General features: G+C 44.9%; 1 protein-coding gene across 1 annotated transcript in view; it reads right to left on the bottom strand.

Annotated features, from left to right (window-relative positions):
• Positions 1-1188: 1188 nt before the first annotated feature.
• TRPM4 (transient receptor potential cation channel subfamily M member 4) overlaps positions 1189-19542 on the bottom strand; it is a 45328-nt gene continuing 26974 nt past the window's right edge. Inside the window, exons 15-25 of the mRNA XM_083582481.1 lie at positions 18681-18793; positions 18008-18091; positions 15421-15777; positions 13155-13287; positions 11822-11996; positions 11161-11329; positions 9737-9918; positions 8120-8252; positions 4470-4542; positions 3616-3712; positions 1189-2292 (exon numbers count right to left, since the gene is read on the bottom strand). Coding sequence (XP_083438607.1) covers positions 2288-2292; positions 3616-3712; positions 4470-4542; positions 8120-8252; positions 9737-9918; positions 11161-11329; positions 11822-11996; positions 13155-13287; positions 15421-15777; positions 18008-18091; positions 18681-18793 — 1521 coding nt within the window. The 3' untranslated portion in view covers positions 1189-2287. The remainder of the gene's footprint in view (positions 2293-3615; positions 3713-4469; positions 4543-8119; positions 8253-9736; positions 9919-11160; positions 11330-11821; positions 11997-13154; positions 13288-15420; positions 15778-18007; positions 18092-18680; positions 18794-19542) is intronic.

Below are 19542 nucleotides of genomic sequence, written 5' to 3'. Positions count from 1 at the left end.
TAGTAGTAGTAGTAGTAGTAGTAATAATAATAATAATAATAATAATAATAATAATTAATTATTATTATTTATACCCTGCCCATCTGGCTGGGTTTCCCCAGCCACTCTGGGAGGCTCCCAATAGAATATTAAAAACACAATAAAACATCGAACATTAAAAAATTCCCTAAACAGGGCTGCCTTCAGATGTCTTCCAAAAGTCAGAGAGTTGATTATTTCCTTGACATCTGATGGGAGGGTGTTCCACAGGGCAGGTGCCACTACCGAGAAGGCCCTCTGCCTGGTTCCCTGTAACCTCACTTCTCACAGGGTGAGAACCGCCAGAAGGCCCTCAGAGCTGGACCTCAGTGTCTGGGCTGAACGATGGGGGTGGAGACGCTCCTTCAGGTATACTGGGCCGAGGCTGTCTAGGGCTTTAAAGGTCAGCACCAACACTTTGAATTGTGCTTGGAAACGTACTGAGAGCCGATGCAACAAGGCAAGACAGCACAGCAACAACCAGTCATCATTACCCTGGTATGAGCACAGGAGAATGTAAGTCGGCAAGGGGCTTCGGGGACACAGCTTTGGGGCTGCTGCTTCACTCTGCCTAATGGCGGGGACAGCCATAGGGTAAAGTTCCCTTTCAGGTTCATGGACCCTCCAAAAGTCATTTCCAAAATATATTTCCATATAATTTCCCCAGCGTGATATGATTACCAGCGTGTCATGGTTTGGAGGAGAGGGAGGAGAGTCATGTGCTTAAAATGCATGGCTATGTACACAGTCTCCAATGTGCTAATATTGTAATACTGTACCTTGGGATTTAATTCCCTCTCCAGCATTTCTGGAAGTGAAATCTTCTTGAGTGGGTGAGTGAATCTTGTTTCTAGGGCACACCGTGTAAACATGCACCCAACATGAAGTGCATATGGCGCCTAAGGCTGCCTACAGTAGATCAGACATATTTTTCTTTAACAAAAGAAAAACGACAGATTAATAGAGCATATGACAGGGTGCAAAGAGACACCAGAAATCTCTAACAGCAGAGGAGGGTGCGGTTCACAAACTGAGAATTCTGACGGTGGAATCAGACTTTATTTCTCTCTTTTCACTGATTTTGCCCCATGTTCGGGAAAGCTAAAGCCATTTCTTTTTAGACTTCGGGGAAGTTTACCATGATGATTGTCAAGAACTCAGGTTCTAACATAGGCTTCTAGAACATGTTTTATTAACATTATTATTATTTTTTTATCAAATGCACTTAAATCTATTACAAAATATCAAAATTTATGAAAGAGCACAGCAGTTTCCTTCTGTTATTTGCTGCAGTCCTGAGAACAATCTAACACTGCTGCACAGTACTTCTCTAGCAGAACTAGAAAAAGTAGTAATTCTTGGACAATGAAAACTGCATTTTTGATGGGGGTGAATCTGGCTCTCTTAATAGTTTTCGTTCATGGAGGAAGACCATTCAAAAATCAAAACATACAGGAAAACATTCTTTTTCTGTAATCTGAAGGACACATTGCCATAATCATTCTCTCTGAATGGGAGCTTGTCTTCCAGAAGCATAATGCAAGTATTTTATTTTTTAATAATGAAAACAACAATCCAATTGCCCTACACACCCTTATTAATTACACACAAGGATAAAGAGCATGTCATTTTAAAAAAATCTAACAAAAGGAGTCAGCAGCTGATTGATGTTCTGGCCTGCATGTAAAATATAATTATAATCTATTCTATTGCACTTCCATCTTGCAGAGGTTTCTTTTTACTGTCCATGTATCATTCATTCTCATGGCAACCCTGAGAGGTAGGTCATTCTTTTCCCCATTTGCAGAAATAGAAATTAAAGACTGAAACAGGCCAAGTTCATGACGAACTTGAAATCTGAAGCATCTCTCTCTCTCTCCACAGTCTCCTAGTTAAGTTCTTCAAGCTGAATGGAAGAAGTCCTGAATGGTTCAACAGAAACGAGAATTGTCGATTCAATAACCTTAGCATGTCTGAGAGGTTACGGGTGTGTAGATAGTCTATAGCAATGTTTTCAAGTGAAAGTGGGTGTTGGCTCTGGGCTATCTTCTGTTTCACTGTAAACGTTGATAGGTAGACTGCCCGGGACACTGGGAAATTTCAAGTTTCTCCATCATCTGTGGCAAAGCCTCTGGTAGCCAAGGCTCTGCCCACTTCACCCAGGCCCCAGGCAAATATGCCAAGAGTTCTGTGAGTGGCAAGTGTTCAGAGCAATTCATCTCTCTTCAGGAAAAAGGGCTGATTCTTCTTGGAGGTTCCATGGAGAATTTTAGGCTGCAAGGAAAGAAAGCAGCATGTGAATTTCTAATTGTGATGTGGCTGCAGTTTTTTCTTCTTCTGCTGCAGGGTTAGAATAGCTCCCAGCTGTCTTCAGTTTCAAATGGCAGATAGTGGTTTAAACACTGATTCCATTATTAAGTCTTGCCACTGTCCGGCAAGCTGTTCTGTTTTGCTTTCTCAGACATGTTCACCTTGGTGCATCTAAAAAAATAATTAAATGCACAAACAAGTCCTAAAATGTTGTAAGGGATGGAAGGGACTGTGACATCACAGCCGCCAGGCAATCAGTGCTGTGCATAACCGGATTTTGCTGCAAAACAGCAGGACTAGGCTTCTTCCCTGAGCTCACTTCCGAAGAACAATACGATAGTCTGACTAGAACATAGTTGATGTGCTTCCAGGGCACAGAAGCTGCTGATTGAGTGTACACAGTGTGGATACAAATTTATATTTAAGCAGCAGTTGCTTTCTGCATCTGCTGGGCAAAGTGTCTGCTTTGGCCTTTGGCACAGAAAGTCTTAACCCTCCAAGACTAACCATATTTAAAAGAAAGAGAGAGAGAGAAAGATGCTCCTATGCATCTATGTGTAGTTATCCTTCCACTTGCATCAAAAAGTATTAAGAGCATTTTAAACCAGCTGCAAAACTCCACGGCAGCTGGGGGGATGGTAGTGGTAGTTGTTGGAGAGGTGTGTTTGTAATGTCACGAGTCCTAGCCAATAGGCACCAAGCACAGGTCTACTTTTCCCCAACTGAATCTAAACCACATTGAAAATTTACTGAAATATGCAGAACTTTCCCAGAGAATTTCCCCCCACAGGATAGAAAAACATATACCGTATTTTTTGCTCTATAAGACTCACTTTTTCCCTCCTAAAAAGTAAGGGGAAATGTGTGTGCGTCTTATGGAGCGAGTGCAGGCTGCGCAGCTATCCCAGAAGCCAGAACAGCAAGAGGGATTGCTGCTTTCACTGCGCAGCGATCCCTCTTGCTGTTCTGGCTTCTGAGATTCAGAATATTTTTTTTCTTGTTTTCCTCCTCCAAAAACTAGGTGCGGCTTGTGGTCTGGTGCACCTTATAGAGCGAAAAATACGGTACATCTGTTTTAAGGATGGTAACCAGATGGGGAAGGGGGAATAAAAAGGAAACGGTTCAGGCCATGTAAGTATGAGAGAGAACAGAATGCCTACCAAGAGCTTTGGGGGAGTTATCCAGCACTAAAGCCCAAATTACTTTCCCTCTACACCCCCAGCCACCCTCCCACCTATAGAGATAGAACCGGGCTTTAGTGTCCTGGCAGGATCACTGCAAACTTACCCTTTTTCTGAGTGGGAGGAGCCTGCCTCCCTTTCGCAATGTCACTCTGGGCCAAGACATCCACCATCCACGACAGAGCATTGGTGCAGTACTCCATCTAGTGGAAGCAAGTGAAGAAATGGCAGGAAGATGATGTCACAGGGGGTGGGACAAGTCGGAAAGCTGCCATCTTAGGCCCTCAACACAAATACAGACACGCCCAATCTCCCCCCTCCCTTTGCCTCAACTCCCCATCTTTTGGCTACTCCCATTTGGAATGTCTGTGCACCTCATCATCTCCCAGTGGCTTCCCATTTCCTTCCTCCTGTCAGGGACTGTGCTGAGGAGGGCTGCATGGAGGAACAATGGTGGGAGCCTCTCCCTCCCCCTGCTCCTGCTCCGGATCCTGAATCTTCCCAGGAGCAGGAGGGACAGTATGGATTTGGAACAGTGGTTTGCAGAGGGGCATAGTTCACAATGCAGAAGCTGGGAAATACTGGATGGGGAGCGGCTGGGAGAAGAAACACTGGAAGGGAGAGGGTTAACAGAGTCACAGTCTCTGGACAGCATTCACACACACAGACACACCCGTTTCCAAAGTCACGGAGAGCTCAGAAAGTGTCAGAACAGAAAGCACAGAGGGTACAAGATGTAGGAGTGACATAGATTAATAGGGACGGCAGGGGGTGAATTCCTTAATTAGGAGCACCGCCATTCTAGGAGATGTGTTCTTTGTTCTCTTGCTGTGATTATTAAAGTTTCTAACTGCTAAGAAGACTCCCTTTCCCTTTTTCTGCTTATCTACTGCCACGGGGGTAGGAAGCCAATTCCCTGAAGCCTGACACCTCCCAACCTTTCAGCTCTACTCTTCATACCTGCGTCTCGAGGGTCCTTAGGCGCCGCTCCGATTCCTTGATCTCCGAAAGCTGCTTCAAAGCCTGATCCACCCTGCAGGGTTAGAGGAGGGAGGGAGTTACAAGAGGGGTGTTTTCGCCTGCCCGCCTAGAGCCTCTCTAACCATCTCTCTCCCACCTTCTCTGACCACTGCCTAGATCCAATTCCTGTGCTGGTCTCTTCGCCAGCACAAGAATACCCAAAGTGCATTGGATCATCTCTCCAAAAAGTCATAATGAAAACTCTTCAATATCCATGCCCAAAGTTGCATGTTTGGAATGTATGGAGTGGAGTTATTGATGGGAACCCACTTCCACCAGAAGACAGGCAGAATTCTTTTTTTTTTTCCTCAATACATTTTTATTCAAATTTTTGTAAATAAACAGATTCTTATAAATGTAAGGTACACAAATAAACATGCTAATAAATCTTACAATATATGTACATATCTTTCATTTACATAGTTTATTATATCCCTTCCCTAAACAAACAAACAAAAAACCTTTGGACTCCCCTCTACCCTTTTGGTAAGTATCAAATAAAAATTCTATAATCATGTACTTTGTTTTTAAACTTATATATTAGCTGCTGTTAGCGTTACTCCATCCCCGCTAATATCATCTACAAATTATTTCCAATATATTTCCAATATTTATTCCAGTTTTTATGAAATTCCTGTTCATCTTGATCTCGTATTCTTGCTGTTATCCTGGCAAGCTCTGCATAATTTACCATTTTAAGCTGCCATTCATTTATATTAGGTATAACTTCCGTTTTCCAATTTTGAGCCAACATAATTCTTGCGGCTGTAGTGGCATAGAGAAATATTATCTTATCTTCTTTTTTGATTTCTTTACCCAGAATTCCTAACAAGAAGGCTTCGGGTCTTTTGGGAAATGTATATTTAAGAATTTTTTTAAGCTCATTATATATTAGTTCCCAAAAACCTTTCACTTTATTGCATGACCACCATAGATGATAGAGATCGCCCTCCGCCTCACCACATTTCCAACAACTTTTGTTCTTTAATCTATACATTTTGGCCAATTTCACCGGTGTATGGTACCACCTATATATCATTTTCCATACGTTTTCCCTCAGTGCCGTACACGCTGTAAACTTTATATTTTTATTCCATAATTCCAGCCATCTTTCAAATTCAATATTATACCCGAAATCTATCACCCATTTGGTCATTGCCTCCTTCACCTCCTCGTCTTTTGTATACCACTCGAGTAGTATATCATATATTTTAGACAGTATTTTACTCTTGCCTTCAACAACCTCCACATTAAACTTAGATTGTTTATCCTCAAAACCTGCCTCCAGAAGACAGGCAGAATTCTTTCTGAGTTCCTTCTGGACCCTGCGGTCATCATCAGAGGCTCTTCTTTGTGTGCCCACCATCGCAAAAGGTCCTGAGGGTGGCAACATGAGAACAGGGACTTTTCTGTGGGGGCTCCCCATCTGCGGAATGCTCTTCCCAAGGAGGCCTGCCTGGTGCCTTCGTTACATATATTTAGGGACCAGGCATAAACATTCCTCTTCACACAGGCCTTTGGTTAATAAAACAAGCATAGAATCATGGAATTGTAGAGTGGGAAGGGGTCCCGTGGGTCATCTAGTCCAACCCCCTGCAATGCAGTAATCTCTTTTTTTTAAAAAAAAAAATTCAATGCAAAATTACAACAAAAATTACAAATATTGAATCCAAAACAAAACACAAGAGAAAAAACACAAACAAACAAGAAACAAAAACACACATCTACAAATAAAACCATATAATCATTCTAATCATTACGTACATATAGACATATTGACTTCCTTCCTTTGTTCTAAGACCTCGAAATTTTTACTCTTTCTAAATTGTTATGTCTAATGTAGATTACCTCTAGCTTTATACTTTTTGCACCATTTTTCTCTTTCTTTAACCCTGCAAAGCTTCATGCGTTACATACCGATATGCTTACTCCAGAACAATGTTTTCTCATATACTCTTTAGCACATCCCCATTCTTTTAATAATTTTTGGTCCGATTGTCCCCTTATCCAGTCTCTGATCCAACTAAAACAGGCAGCATCATAGTATATTCTCAGGTCTGGGAGTCCAATACAAGAATCTCAACTAGATCATGCATGACAGATGGACATCAAACCTCTGCCATGCTATGGCCTTTTAACCCGTGTTTTTTTTTTGTGGGGATGTTATTGTTTCATTTGTTATTATGTTGTGTATTTTTGTGTTTGTATACTGAACAGTGCCCTGTGATCCTCGGATGAAGGGTGGTATATAAATTTAATACACAATAAATAATAATAATAATAATAACAACAACAATAATAATATATCTCAGGAGTTGTACTAGAACCTTCTTTTTCAGCAGATGTGGGAGCAGGTCTATGTGTGCCAATATGTCAAAGGTTAGCAACGAGGATATTTTAATTGACTAACATATATTTTAAACCCCTGACTTCTCCCCAAGTACCCTGGGAACTGTAGTTTATTCCCTCACAGAGCTACAATGCCCAGCTCTTGTAATAAACTATATTTCTCAGGATTCCTTGGGGGAAGTCAGGTGCTTTGAATATATAGTGCCGCTGCAATTCTGGAAGACATTATCTGTATTGAGGAACAGGGTTGGAGGAGAAATTTGGTTTCGCTTCGTATCTTAAATGCAAACTTAGCCACTTCACGATTCCTACAACAATTTGTGAACTAAAATCTTTCAAAATCCGCCCTTCTCTGAATTTTGCAGTGCAGTTCTCCAACCAAATAATACGCACAAAAATGTGTAGTGTGTGTGTGTGTACACACCGTGGGGAACCGTGCCTTAAAATGCTTATACAGTGGTACCTCGGGTTACATACGCTTCAGGTTACAGACTCCGCTAACCCAGAAATAGTACCTCAGGTTAAGAACTTTACTTCAGGATGAGAACAGAAATCATGCGACAGCAGCAGGAGGCCCCATTAGCTAAAGTGGTGCTTCAGGTTAAGAACAGTTTCAGGTTAAGAACAGACCTCCAGAATGAATTAAGTACTTAACCCGAGGTACCACTGTATCAGTGAAAGTAACATGCAAACACACCTTAGGAAAAATTGCATTAAAAAAGTATTGGGAGAAATGTGGACTAACGAATTTTCATGAAGACTTTAAAAAAAATATCCGCAAACCGATGCATACCTAATTTTAGATTGGAAAAATGAGCAACTAAGAGAAACCAAAACAGACAGATTCAACCACACATAAGTGTGGAAGAAAAATAGCGGGGGGATGGACTAGATGACCCCCAGGGTCCCTTCCAACATTCCTATGATTCTATGAACAGTCTTTGAACACTGTGGCGAACTGAATGTGTAACCAGGGCTTTATCTGAGCAAGAACACACTGGAACTCAGTTCCGGCACATCTCAGGTGGGCACCATTGTCGTTCTAAGAGAACGAGGGAGGTGCTCGCGGTGAGTTATGGCACCTCTTTTCCTAGAAAAATAGGGCTGTGTGTAACTAATTCCTTCCCAAGCAGACTCATGGCACTCCCTGGTACATTACCCCTCCATCCCAACCCTACTGCCCCTTTCCCTTCAGTTCCCTCCCACATTTCTTCCTTGCCTCTACTCCCCACAAGCCTTACTTTTGGGAGGTTCGCCGGAGCCTCTCTGTGTCACAATCGCGTTTCTGCCGGGCCTGAGCAACCAAGTAGTTTTCTTTCTGCACCGACTCCCACGTGAGCAGCCGTTCGTCTTGGGTAACGGAGAGATCCAGCACTGCCCAAAAGACAATTGGAAAACAAGAGGAGAAGCGGGGAGACCTGGGTGAGAAAGCTGCGGATTGGGACGACTGATACTTGTTCACACTCATAAATGATCTATAGCCCAAGGAGGTAAAGGTAAAGGTAAAGGGACGTGGGTGGCGATGTGGTCTAAACCACTAAGCCTCCTGGGCTTGCCAATCGGAAGGTTGTCAGTTCAAATCCCCTCAACAGGTTGAGCTCCTGTTACTCTATCACAGTTCCTGCCAACCTAGCAGTTCGAAAGCACACCAGTACAAGTAGATAAATAGGTACTGCTGCAGTGGGAAGGTAAACAGCGTTCCCGTGCGTTCTGGTTTCCGTCACGGTGTCCTGTGCAGTTTAGTCATGCTGGCCACATGACCCGGAAGGCTGTCTGTAGACAAATGCCGGCTCCCTCGGCCTGAAAGCGAGATGAGTGCCGCAACCCAACCCCATAGCCCAAGAGTCAGTGGAGTGCAAAGGGAGTCCGGTTATCCAGCAACCAGTTACTGATTCAAATGCAGGAGGGCCCGTGCTGAGGAGGGCTGCACTGAGGAGGAAGAATGGTGGGAGCCGCCCCCTCCCCCTGCTCTGGATCCTAAATCTTCCCAGGAGGAGGAGGAGGACAGTATAGATTTGGAACAGTGGTTTGCAGAGGGGCATAGTTCAGAAGGCAGAAGCTGGGAAATACTGGATGGGGAACAGCTAGGAGAAGAAACACTGGAAGAGAGAGAGTTAACAGATTCACAGTCTCTGGACAGCATTCAACCCCCTTGTCCAAGGACACAGAGAGCTCAGAAAGTGTTAGAACAGAAAGTACAGAGGGTACAAGCTCAGGTTACAAGACGAAGGAGTGACGTAGATTAATAGGGACGGAGCGGGGGTGAGTAACTCTTAATTGGGAGCACTGCCATTTCTAGGAGACCTGTTCTTTGTTCCCTCACTGTGATTATTAAAACTGAAACCGTTCAAAAACCAAGGCACAGCTTCTGATTGGCTGCAGGAGCTTCCTGAAGTCAACTGGAAGCCTCATTGGACGTTCAGCTTCTGAAAAATGGTTGCAAACCGGAACACTTACTTCTAGGTTTGCGGAGTTCGGGAGCCAAAACATACGAGTACCAAGCTGTCCAAAAACGAAGGTATTGTAATTTTATGTTGTGGACTGTCCTGAGATCTATGAGTATAGGGCGGTATGCTAATAATAATATTGATAATATTGATAATATTGATAATATTGATAATATTGATAATATTGATAATATTGATAATATTGATAATTATAATAATATTTGGCGTAAGCAGCTGAGGCTTTTTAGCCAGCAGAATGAACGTGGCGTAGTTTCTGTGGGAGTGCAAAAAACACACACCAGAAGGTGTGAGAGTGGGAACAAGAGAAAGGGCAGCTGTGCGCTCTTTGATTCTGGACAAGAATGTCCCTTCTACCTTCCCCATTCCCCTGCCTCCCATCCCAGCACTCACAGAAGTGTTTTCCCTTTGCCGACTGCACTTTACGGACGTGTCGCTTGAAGAAGAGGTGCAAGTGGCTGATCAGGATGAACGGTGGAGCCAGGGCAGGGCGGCTGTGATACTCCAGGATCAGGTTGTAGCGCTGGGATTTCCAATAAATGTCGCTGTTGCCTTGCACTTTGGAGAATGTGTAGCTGTTATCGAGGGGGGCGGGGTGCAGGAGGGATAGAAATATCATAGGTGAAATTGTAAGCCACAAACAGACAAACCTCAGCTTCCCCCTGCCTGAAATCCAATAGAGGAGGCAATGTTGGACTGGATGGACCACTAATCTGACTTGGTATACAGGCATTTCCCCAATATCTGCCGCTTATTGAAATACTTTATTGTCACTTGTACAACTTGTATACAGTGAGATTACACAAGCACCCCCCACTCAGCTCTCTTAGTCTTAATTCCCCTCGTTTACTGACGCACACCCACCCAACCCGAAAGTCAGTTGCCCTGTTGCTATCTTTTCATTCAGCAGCCTAACAGCCCACGAATAGAAGCTGTTCTTTACCCTGTTGGTGCGACTAATCATGCTTCTATATCTTCTGTCTCATGGCAGGAGATCAAGAAAGTGCCGGCCAGGGTGTGAATCATCCCTGAGAATTTTCCTCACTCTCCTGAGGCTATTTCATCCAGCGGATTCATGGGACTGCCCATAATATCTTGTGCTGTATTCACCACCCTCTGTAGGCACTTCCTATCAGATGCTGTCAAACCAGCATACCACACCGTGATGCAGTATGAAAGGACACTTTCTATTGTTGACCGGTAGAAGGAGATCATCAAATGTTGATTGACATCATTCTTCCACAATATTCTGAGGAGATGGGCTTTCTCTGTTGGGCTTTCTTAACCACCTGGGTTGTATTTATTTTCCAAGTAAGGTCGCTGGTGGCGCTGTGGGTTAAACCACTGAGCCTAGGGCTTGCCGATCAGAAGGTCAGCGGTTCGAATCCCCGCAACAGGGTGAGCTCCCGTTGCTTGGTCCCTGCTCCTGCCAACCTAGCAGTTCAAAAGCACGTCAAAGTGCAAGTAGATAAATAGGTACCGCTCCGGCGGGAAGGTAAACGGCGTTTCAGGCGCTGCTCTGGTTTACCAGAAGCGGCTTAGTCATGCTGGCCACATGACCCGGAAGCTGTATGCCGGCTCCCGTGGCCAATAAAGCGAGATGAGCGCCGCAACCCCAGAGTCAGCCACGACTGGACCTAACGGTCAGGGGTCCCTTTACCTTTAAGGTCTTTACTGAGATAAACTCCTAGGAATATGCTTATGCATATTTCGTATTTGCGTGCATTCGCTTTTGAACCTCGTCTGCCTGTGGGTTAAACCACTGAGCCTAGGGTATGCGCCGATTCACGACAGGTGCCGGCGACCGCGGTAGGTACCTGAACATAGCGATGAGTAAGTTGAGAAGCAGAATATTGGCTACCAGCAGGAAGATCACAAGGAGAATGAGCACCAGCCAATTGGCATAGGTGTTGGTGCAAGGCTCCGCGTTTTCCATCAAGATGGCCAAGGGATCGTAGGTGCAGTTTGACGCTCTGATCAGGGCAGCTGGAGATGGAAGGGAAGAACGAGGTGGGAGTTCCTTATAGAGTACAGCTCTCTGCAGCCCCTAAAAGCAGGGGCGTAGTGTGGGGAGGGCCGGGGGGGGGGGTTCATTGTCCAAGCACTCTTTAAGCTCATTGTCCAAGCACTCTTTTTTTTGTGCAGCCTGCGCTTTCCCTGCAAACGCCTACTCTTTGCAGCTGAATCAGAACAAATGACAAGGTGCGGGAGACCCAAATTGCTGTTCCGATTTAGCTTTAAAGAGCAAGTTTTCTTGGAGAAAGCTGCGGGGCAAATAAGGGAAAAGCTCTTGGATAGAAAGCATGGAATGAAAAGTGAATCTGAAAAGCCTCGGCAGTCGTAGGGGAAAGCTCTCCGACTCCTTGATTATTTTGGTTGCGCCCTCCTGCATTTCCTCTATTGCTTCCCTATCCCTTCGGAGTTGGCAAGGGTGGGTGCCAGTCTAGAATGGAAGCCAGAGCCCCCTAGGACACCCACCGTCAATCTCATCCAGTGGGATCTGCCCGAAGATTTGCAAGTAAGGACGGTAGAAGACACGGCGGAAGATCCAGGGGAGACGTCGGTCGTGGGGGAGCAGCAGCCCCTCGGTGGTGACCCCGTAGGCCACTAGCCACACCGCAAGGAAGAACAGGAAGAGGAAGACATCCTTCATCTAAAGAGAGACGAAGGAGAGAGCAAAAATTACCCTTTTGACAGAAGAGATGAAAGAAAAAAGGGGGTTGGTTAAAATAAAATCTGCTAACTTGAATCAATTTTAATTTCTCATCTGTATTTTGCAATGCACTCTGTTAATCAAAGGAAACCAATCTGCCTACAAAGGAAACCAATCTGTGTACAGGGAAAGCAACCTCTGCAACACACAAATGTGCGTAAAACAAAACGCATCTCCAAAGAACCTCAGATTTATCTCTCTTGCTCCTCCTTTCAACTTTCTTGTCCTTTGCACACTCGCTGCCTTTTGCATATTACATTCACGGCTAAGCCCAGAAAACCTTTACACATTCATCTGCGTTGCATCCTAATCAGAGCTGGATTTTGGTTTGATGAGGCCCTAAGCTACTGAAGGTAATGGGGCCCTTTATATGTCCAGCTGTCCTTTGTCAACAACAAATTGCTGCTGTTTTTTGTGTTGAATATATGCTCTATGGTAATTTATGGACCTAATAGGTATTAATAGGATGCGGGTGGTGCACAGAGCCTAGGACTTGCTGATCAGAAGATTGGCGGTTCGAATGCCCGTGACGGGGTGAGCTCCCGTTGCTCGGTCCCTGCTCCTGCCAACCTAGCAGTTCGAAAGCACGTCAAAGTGCAAGTAGATAAATAGGTACAGCTCCTGCGGGAAGGTAAATGACGTTTCCGTGCGCTGCTCTGGTTCGCCAGAAGCGGCTTAGTCATGCTGGCCACATGACCCGGAAGCTGTACGCCGGCTCCCTTGGCCAATAAAGCAAGATGAGCGCTGCAACCCCAGAGTCGGCCACGACTGGACCTAATGGTCAGGGGTCCCTTTACCTTTGCCTAAAGCTATTTGCACATAACAAATAGGAGCCTACACAACACAAAACACTGTTGCTGTATGTAGGTTTTATTTTATTTGTTTTTTATCTTATATTTTGGAAATGTACATCCAGGTTTTTTTCCTTTAATTTTTTTTGGGGTCCCCAAGAGAGTGGGGCCGTAAGCTATAGCTTGTTTAGCTCATACGTAAATCCAGCACTGATCCTAATATCCCAATTTGGGGCAGCTGCTCTTGCACACTCAAAAGGCCCACTCTTTGCAACACCCCTCTTAAATCGCACGCGCGTCTGCTCACCATCTTGCCGACGATGATCATCTTGGGCCCCAGCTGCTTGTTGACAGCAAAGATGTGGATGAGACGAAGGGTGAAGACCATGAAGTCCAGGCAGAGAATGGTGCGTCCAGATTCATATGACTTTGGAAACAGCCTGAGAGACGTACAGTGGGGTAAGAAACTGATGAAAAGAATGTTTCCTTCCCCGAAGACAATCCTTTTTCCCTTCTCCAGAGCCAGTCAATTCCCAACCTCACAATCGGTGATGTGGCGGTAGTAGAACCACAGGGGCAGTTGCCCCAGGTGCAATTGGGGGGGGGCGGCACAAAATTTCAAAAGGGAAAAAACACCACGATCTGCCCTTTGTAGAAACAACTGAAAATATTACTGTTCTGACAGGCTTTCTCGGCTGGATAAACGGGTCTTCATGACGAGTGTCTACTTTGTATAGTTTTTGCATTGCTTTAAATATGTTTGGGGTTTTTAACGGTTGTTATTATTACTATATTATTTTATTTTGACAAAATAATATTCATACATAAATAAGAATCAAAATGTGCACCCCATCACCAAGACCATTCCATTGTAACTATCCAACTTCCTAAAATTTCAACACCTCTTTGCGATGGTTTGACCCCCTTTCTGTTTTAACAGTACAAATTCTACAAACACCCTCCACATCTCCTCAGAATCATTCCCTGTCTTACATTAATGGCACATGTTCATTTATCATTAATAGCTATATCCCACACCTCTTTATACCATTCTTCCATTTTATATTCTGCTTGCCCCCTTCCACTTCCTAGCTATCATAATTCGTGCAGCTGTCAATAAATTTGTGAGCAACTCCTTCCTAGCCTGCAAAGCTTCCACCCCATCGTAAATTGATAATAATGCTACCTCTGGACTTTTTGTCAGCTTTAACCCCGTGATTTCTGTTATCTCCTTAAACATCCTTTGCCAGAAAAATTGTACATATTTACACCCCCATGGTTTTTAATGATCTTCAGTGCAAACTGCCTTGAGACAGTTGTTTAGAAGGCGATTAACAGAATGTATAAAAAGAAGGTTTACTCTACCTGATTATTTTGTGGATAGGCTACAATAAAATATAACAGCCTTAGCAAAAATTGGTACTCATACAGCTGATATGCAGGGAGAACGGAAGGAATATTATTGTAAATATAAATATGTTTAACTATATTGAATATTGAAATGAAATGAAAGTTGGGATAGCTAATATATTTGGAGCCGCAGTGGGGGAAGGGAAGAAGGATGAACATCTGTGGGATGGGTGGGAAGTCAGCTTTTAAATTTATATTCCATTTGTATTAATTTAGCGACAATTTGTTAAAAGTTACGGAAAATCAATAAAAATAATTGGCAAGCCAAAAAGAAGGAAGGCAAAGAATAATCCGATTGTGATGATGATGATGATCACCATCATCATTTCTGTTTAATTCTAGGAGTATTGGGGAATGATATATAATGAATAGAAAAATATGTTTAAAAGTACCTTTTTTTGCTGGGGATAATTCAGAGGGAAATTCCCAGGTGTCAAAAAAGACTGTTTATGTATGTTACTACTGCGGCCTGTGTTTTGTTAGCCTGAAAGTGGAAAATGAGCAAGGTCCCAACCAAAGAAGAATGGCAACTTAAACTGATGGAATACACACAGCTTGCAGATTTAACATACAGAATAAGAGAAAAAAGAAGAATGTGCATTTAAAGAAGAATGGAAAATGTTTACTGAATATATGAATGAAAATTGTGTTCATTTAAAAACGCTGGTAGCATTAAGATAAATTCAGCAGTGTAAATAAGTTTAGATGGATGTAACAATGGATTACTGATTGGTTTAGTTCATGTAAAATATGCGGGGATGTTTGGCGTGCAAAACGACAGAAAGAAAAGAAGGGAAGTCATTGATTTAAGGTTGTTTAAATTAATACAGTCGTACCTTGAAAGCCGAATGGAATCTGCTCTGGAAGTCTCTTCGACTTCCAAAATGTTCAGTAACCAAGGCGCGGCGTCCGATTGGCTGCAGGAAGCTTCTGCAGCCAATAGGAAGCCACGGAAGCTGCGCCGGACATTTGGGTTCCAAAAGAACATTTGCAAACCGGAACATTCATTTCCGGGTTTGTGGCATTCAGGAGCCAAAACGTTTGACTCGCAAGGCGTTCGTTAACCAAGGTACGACTGTATTTTGAAATGTAAATTAGAAAATTTAATTAAAAAATTATGTGTATATATAATAATTCCTGCCCAGTGCAGAAATTCCTCTGACCTGCAGACGAGCCCCAGCATGAAGAGTAGCAGAGCCGTGATGTCGAGCTGGTTCCAAGTGTCCTGGAAGTATCGCCGTACTCTCAGCGGCAGGGGGAGCGAGCCCACGAAACAGCCTTGGCGCACCTCCTCGCAGACCAGCGTGAAGACCCAGATGTACAAAGCGATCTCTGTGCCGGAAGGGCCTTTGGGAGGCGGGGGGTCGAAATCCAGAAGCAAGACGTAGGAGAAGAGGAAGAGGAAGAGCAGGTACATCACGACGTTGCCCAGGAAGGCCGTCACCGGAGCCACCCAGAACTGACGCCACCGTCGTAGCCAGGACGGGCGAGTGGAAAGAGGGAAGGGAGGATCGGGATTGCTAGGAGAGGGCAAGGAATGGAAAGGACGAGAGGAGGTAATGAGTGGGACAGAATCGAATTAGGGCTGCCACCCAAATCCAGTGGTTCTCAAACTTAATCCGTTCTGGGAGCCCGTCTGAATCCCTCAAGCGCATAGCTGTCAACGTTTTCCTTTTTTAAGGGAAATTCCCTTATTCCGAATAGGATTCCTCGCAAGAAAAGGGAACAGTTGACAGCTATGCTCAAGCAGAAGCCGCGTCAGACATTCAGCTTCTGAAAAACATTCGCAAACCAGAACACTTACTTCTGGGCTTGTGCCGTTCAGGAGCCAATTTGTTCGGCATTAAGCCGTCTGGGAACCAAGGTTTGACTGTAAAGGAATCTTAGTTGATTCACCATATGGGTTCTGGTCAACTAATCTATTCATCTATCAATTAAGCTTGCAGATGGATAAAAACTACTATTACTACTACTACTACCACTAATGATTATAATAATTTTATTATTAATACCGCACCCATCTGGCTGGGTTTCTCCTAGCCACTAATCTTGAAACAAGAAGCAATAAAAAATATACTGCTTTTATTATACGCACATATGTCCCAGAATAATTCGAAGTGGTCTTAAGTCACTTTTAACGGTCATGGCAGTCCCCCAAAAGACTGCGCTGGGAACTGTAGTTCTGTGGGCAGTCTCCAATTAGCACCCGTAACGAACTACAATTCCCAGGATTCTTTGAGGAAAGCCATGGCAGTTAACGTTGGTATAGGAGTGCTTTAAATGTAGGGTACAGATGTGATTCCTTCCTCTGCTTGAGAAAAGGGAGAAGGCCTCTTAAGGTGGTGTTTATCACCTGCAGTTTTTATGTGTGCCTGTTTTACACACGCTCACATATGCACACACACACACACACACACAACAACCACATTGCCTAATTCAGCAAGCTAGGTACAGTCAAACCTTGGTTTTCAAACGTCTCAGCTGCAGAATGATTTGGAAGCCGAATTCAGCAAGCTAGGCACAGTCAAATCTCGGTTTTCGAACGTCTCGGTTGCTGAATGATTTGGAAGCCGAACACCAAAAACACAGAAATGAATGCTTCCATTTATGACCGCACCTCAACCTGCTTCCGAGGCGTGTTTTTCATTTTTACCCTTTGACTTTGCAGCCAGCCCTTTGATCCTCGGTTTTCGAACATTTTGGAAGTCAAATGGACTTCCGGAACGGATTACGTTTGAAAACCGAGGTTCCACTGTAATATATTTTAAACTGATTATGGTGTAGTGGTTAAGAGCAGTGGACTCGTAATCTGGTGAACCGGGTTCGATTCCCAGCTCCTCCACATGCAGGTGCTGGGTGACCTTGGGCCGGTCACACTTCTCTGAAGTCTCTCAGCCCCACTCACCTCACAGAGTGTTTGTTGTGGGGGAGGAAGGGAAAGGAGATTTTTAGCCACTTTGAGACTCCTTAAGGGGAGTGATAAAGCGGGATATCAAGTCCAAACTCTTCTTCTTCTTCTAACCAATTCATATATTCACCCTTGCGCCCCAATCTGGAATGTCTCTCCTTCTGACCCTTTCTTCAGGAATAGAGAGATAAAAGTGACCTGATTCTAACCAAGCTTCCTATCCTTCTGGCATGCCTGCAGCTGTGTTTAAAAGCCCCGGGTCAGTGTGTGCTAAAAAGTACCGTATTTTTCGCTCTATAAGACACACCAGACCATAAGACGCACCTAGTTTTTGGAGGAGGAAAACAAGAAAAAAAAATATTCTGAATCCCAGAAGCCAGAACAGCAAGAGGGATCGCTGCGCAGCGAAAGCAGCGATCCCTCTTGCTGTTCTGGCTTCTGGGATAGCTGCACAGCCTGCATTCGCTCCATAAGACGCACACACATTTTCCCTTACTTTTTAGGAGGGAAAAAGTGAGTCTTATAGAGCAAAAAATACGGTAATAATAATTTTAAAATCCACCAAGCCCCAGAGAAATCCTTTGGCTATGGCAGACTATGCTGGACGCTCAAAGAGGGGACCTGGAATATCGCTAAATCAGAGACGGGGAACCCTCTTAACATCCCTGACCACGGATGATGCTGGCAGGGCCTGAGGAAACCTATAGACCAATAGCATATGGAGGGTTGCAGGTTATTCAAGGAATCCAGCCTTCAGGCTCCTTTGTGGCAGCAGTGCTGAAAGTTAGGGTCTCCCCTCCCCGCTCCCCACACCTTCCCAAGGACATGACCGTTCCCCCTACTCAAACAGCATGTCTCCGATGGTACTTTTCACATCCGTGTCAAGGCTGTCCACCTCAGCTTGGCGCAGGTCCTCATCCATGGCTCTGTCGAAAGAGGAAGCCACGCTCAGGTTCGGAGCAAGCAGGGTTAGCATCAAGGCATGGTCCTGACTTCTGCCTGAATCCAAGTCTGCTGCTCCCAGAGAAGCAAGGCCTTCTAGGGTGTTGATGCTGTGAGCTCCTCCATCGAAGGCTCACGCTGTATATATAGTGGTACCTCTGGTTGCGAATGGGATCTGTTCCGGAGGCCCGTTCACAACATGAGCAGAATGCAACCCGCGTCTGTGCGTGCGCGGGTCACGATTTACCGCTTCTGCGCATGCACGTGATGTCATTTTGAGCGTCTGCGCATGCGCGAGCGGCGCAACCCGGAAGTAACCCTTTCCGGTACTTCCGGGTCGCCGTGGGACGTAACCTGACAAGATTTAACCTGAAGCAAATGTAACAAGAGGTATGGCTGTATGTGTAAATAAACCATATATCATAAAGACACCACAGTCTCTGTTGTCCCTCATTCCAGAGGAAACCGAGCCTAGAACCCCGAGAAACTCACACTGCTCAGAGACTGGGGTGGCCTGCAACAACCACAGCAGTCTTTTGGCAACCATTTTAGTTTCAGACAGGGTTCACCCACCTGTACTTGATGAGGTCGGTAAAGATGAGAGGGGGGCAGAAGAAAGTCAGGAGGAGCTTCCAGACAGCGGTACCTCGGTCCATCTCTCCCCACCAATTCTGGGTGAGCAGGGACTGTGGGGAGAGCACGGAAAAGAATTAGCAGGGGTTGGGACCCCTCAACCTCCCAAGTCTTAACAATGCGGGGCCAGTTTACCTACAAGATCATCGTACCCCACATGTGCCCACTCGGCTTTGATTGGCAGAACTGGCACAGCTACAGGTGCCACAAAACACCCGTCCCGCATTTGTAAGGACCCGACACAGCTTCCCGCACTATAGGGGTTGCTGTTGGTCCTGCTAAACCAGGCATAGGCAAACTCGGCCCTCCAGATGTTTTGGGACTACAATTCCCATCATCCCTGACCACTGGTCCTGTTAGCTGGGGATCATGGGAGTTGTAGTCCCAAAAACATCTGGAGCGCCAAGTTTGCCTAGGCCTGTGCTGAACGTTAGCTGCTTCACAAAACTCTTAAAGGGAAAGAGGATTCAGCAGCGCTGTAGCAGACGCTTGAGCAAGAAACATGTGCCCACTCAGCTTTGATTGGCAGAACTGGCACAGCTACAGGTGCCACAAAACACCCATCCCGCCTTTGTAAGGACCCGACACAGCTTCCCGCGCTATAGGGGTTGCTGTTGGTCCTGCTAAACCAGGCATAGGCAAACTCGGCCCTTCAGATGTTTTGGGACTACAATTCCCATCATTCCTACCACTGATCCTGTTAGCTGGGGATCATGGGAGTTGTAGTCCCAAAAACATCTGGAGCGCCAAGTTTGCCTAGGCCTGTGCTAAACGTTAGCTGCTTCACAAAACTCTTAAAGGG

The sequence above is a fragment of the Podarcis filfolensis genome, assembly GCF_964270895.1.
Source record: "Podarcis filfolensis genome assembly, chromosome: 13".
In the NCBI taxonomy this organism is placed as follows: Eukaryota; Metazoa; Chordata; class Lepidosauria; order Squamata; family Lacertidae; genus Podarcis; species Podarcis filfolensis.
The sequence above is the reverse complement of the archived record's forward strand: the minus strand, read 5'-3'. Positions and strand labels throughout refer to the sequence as shown.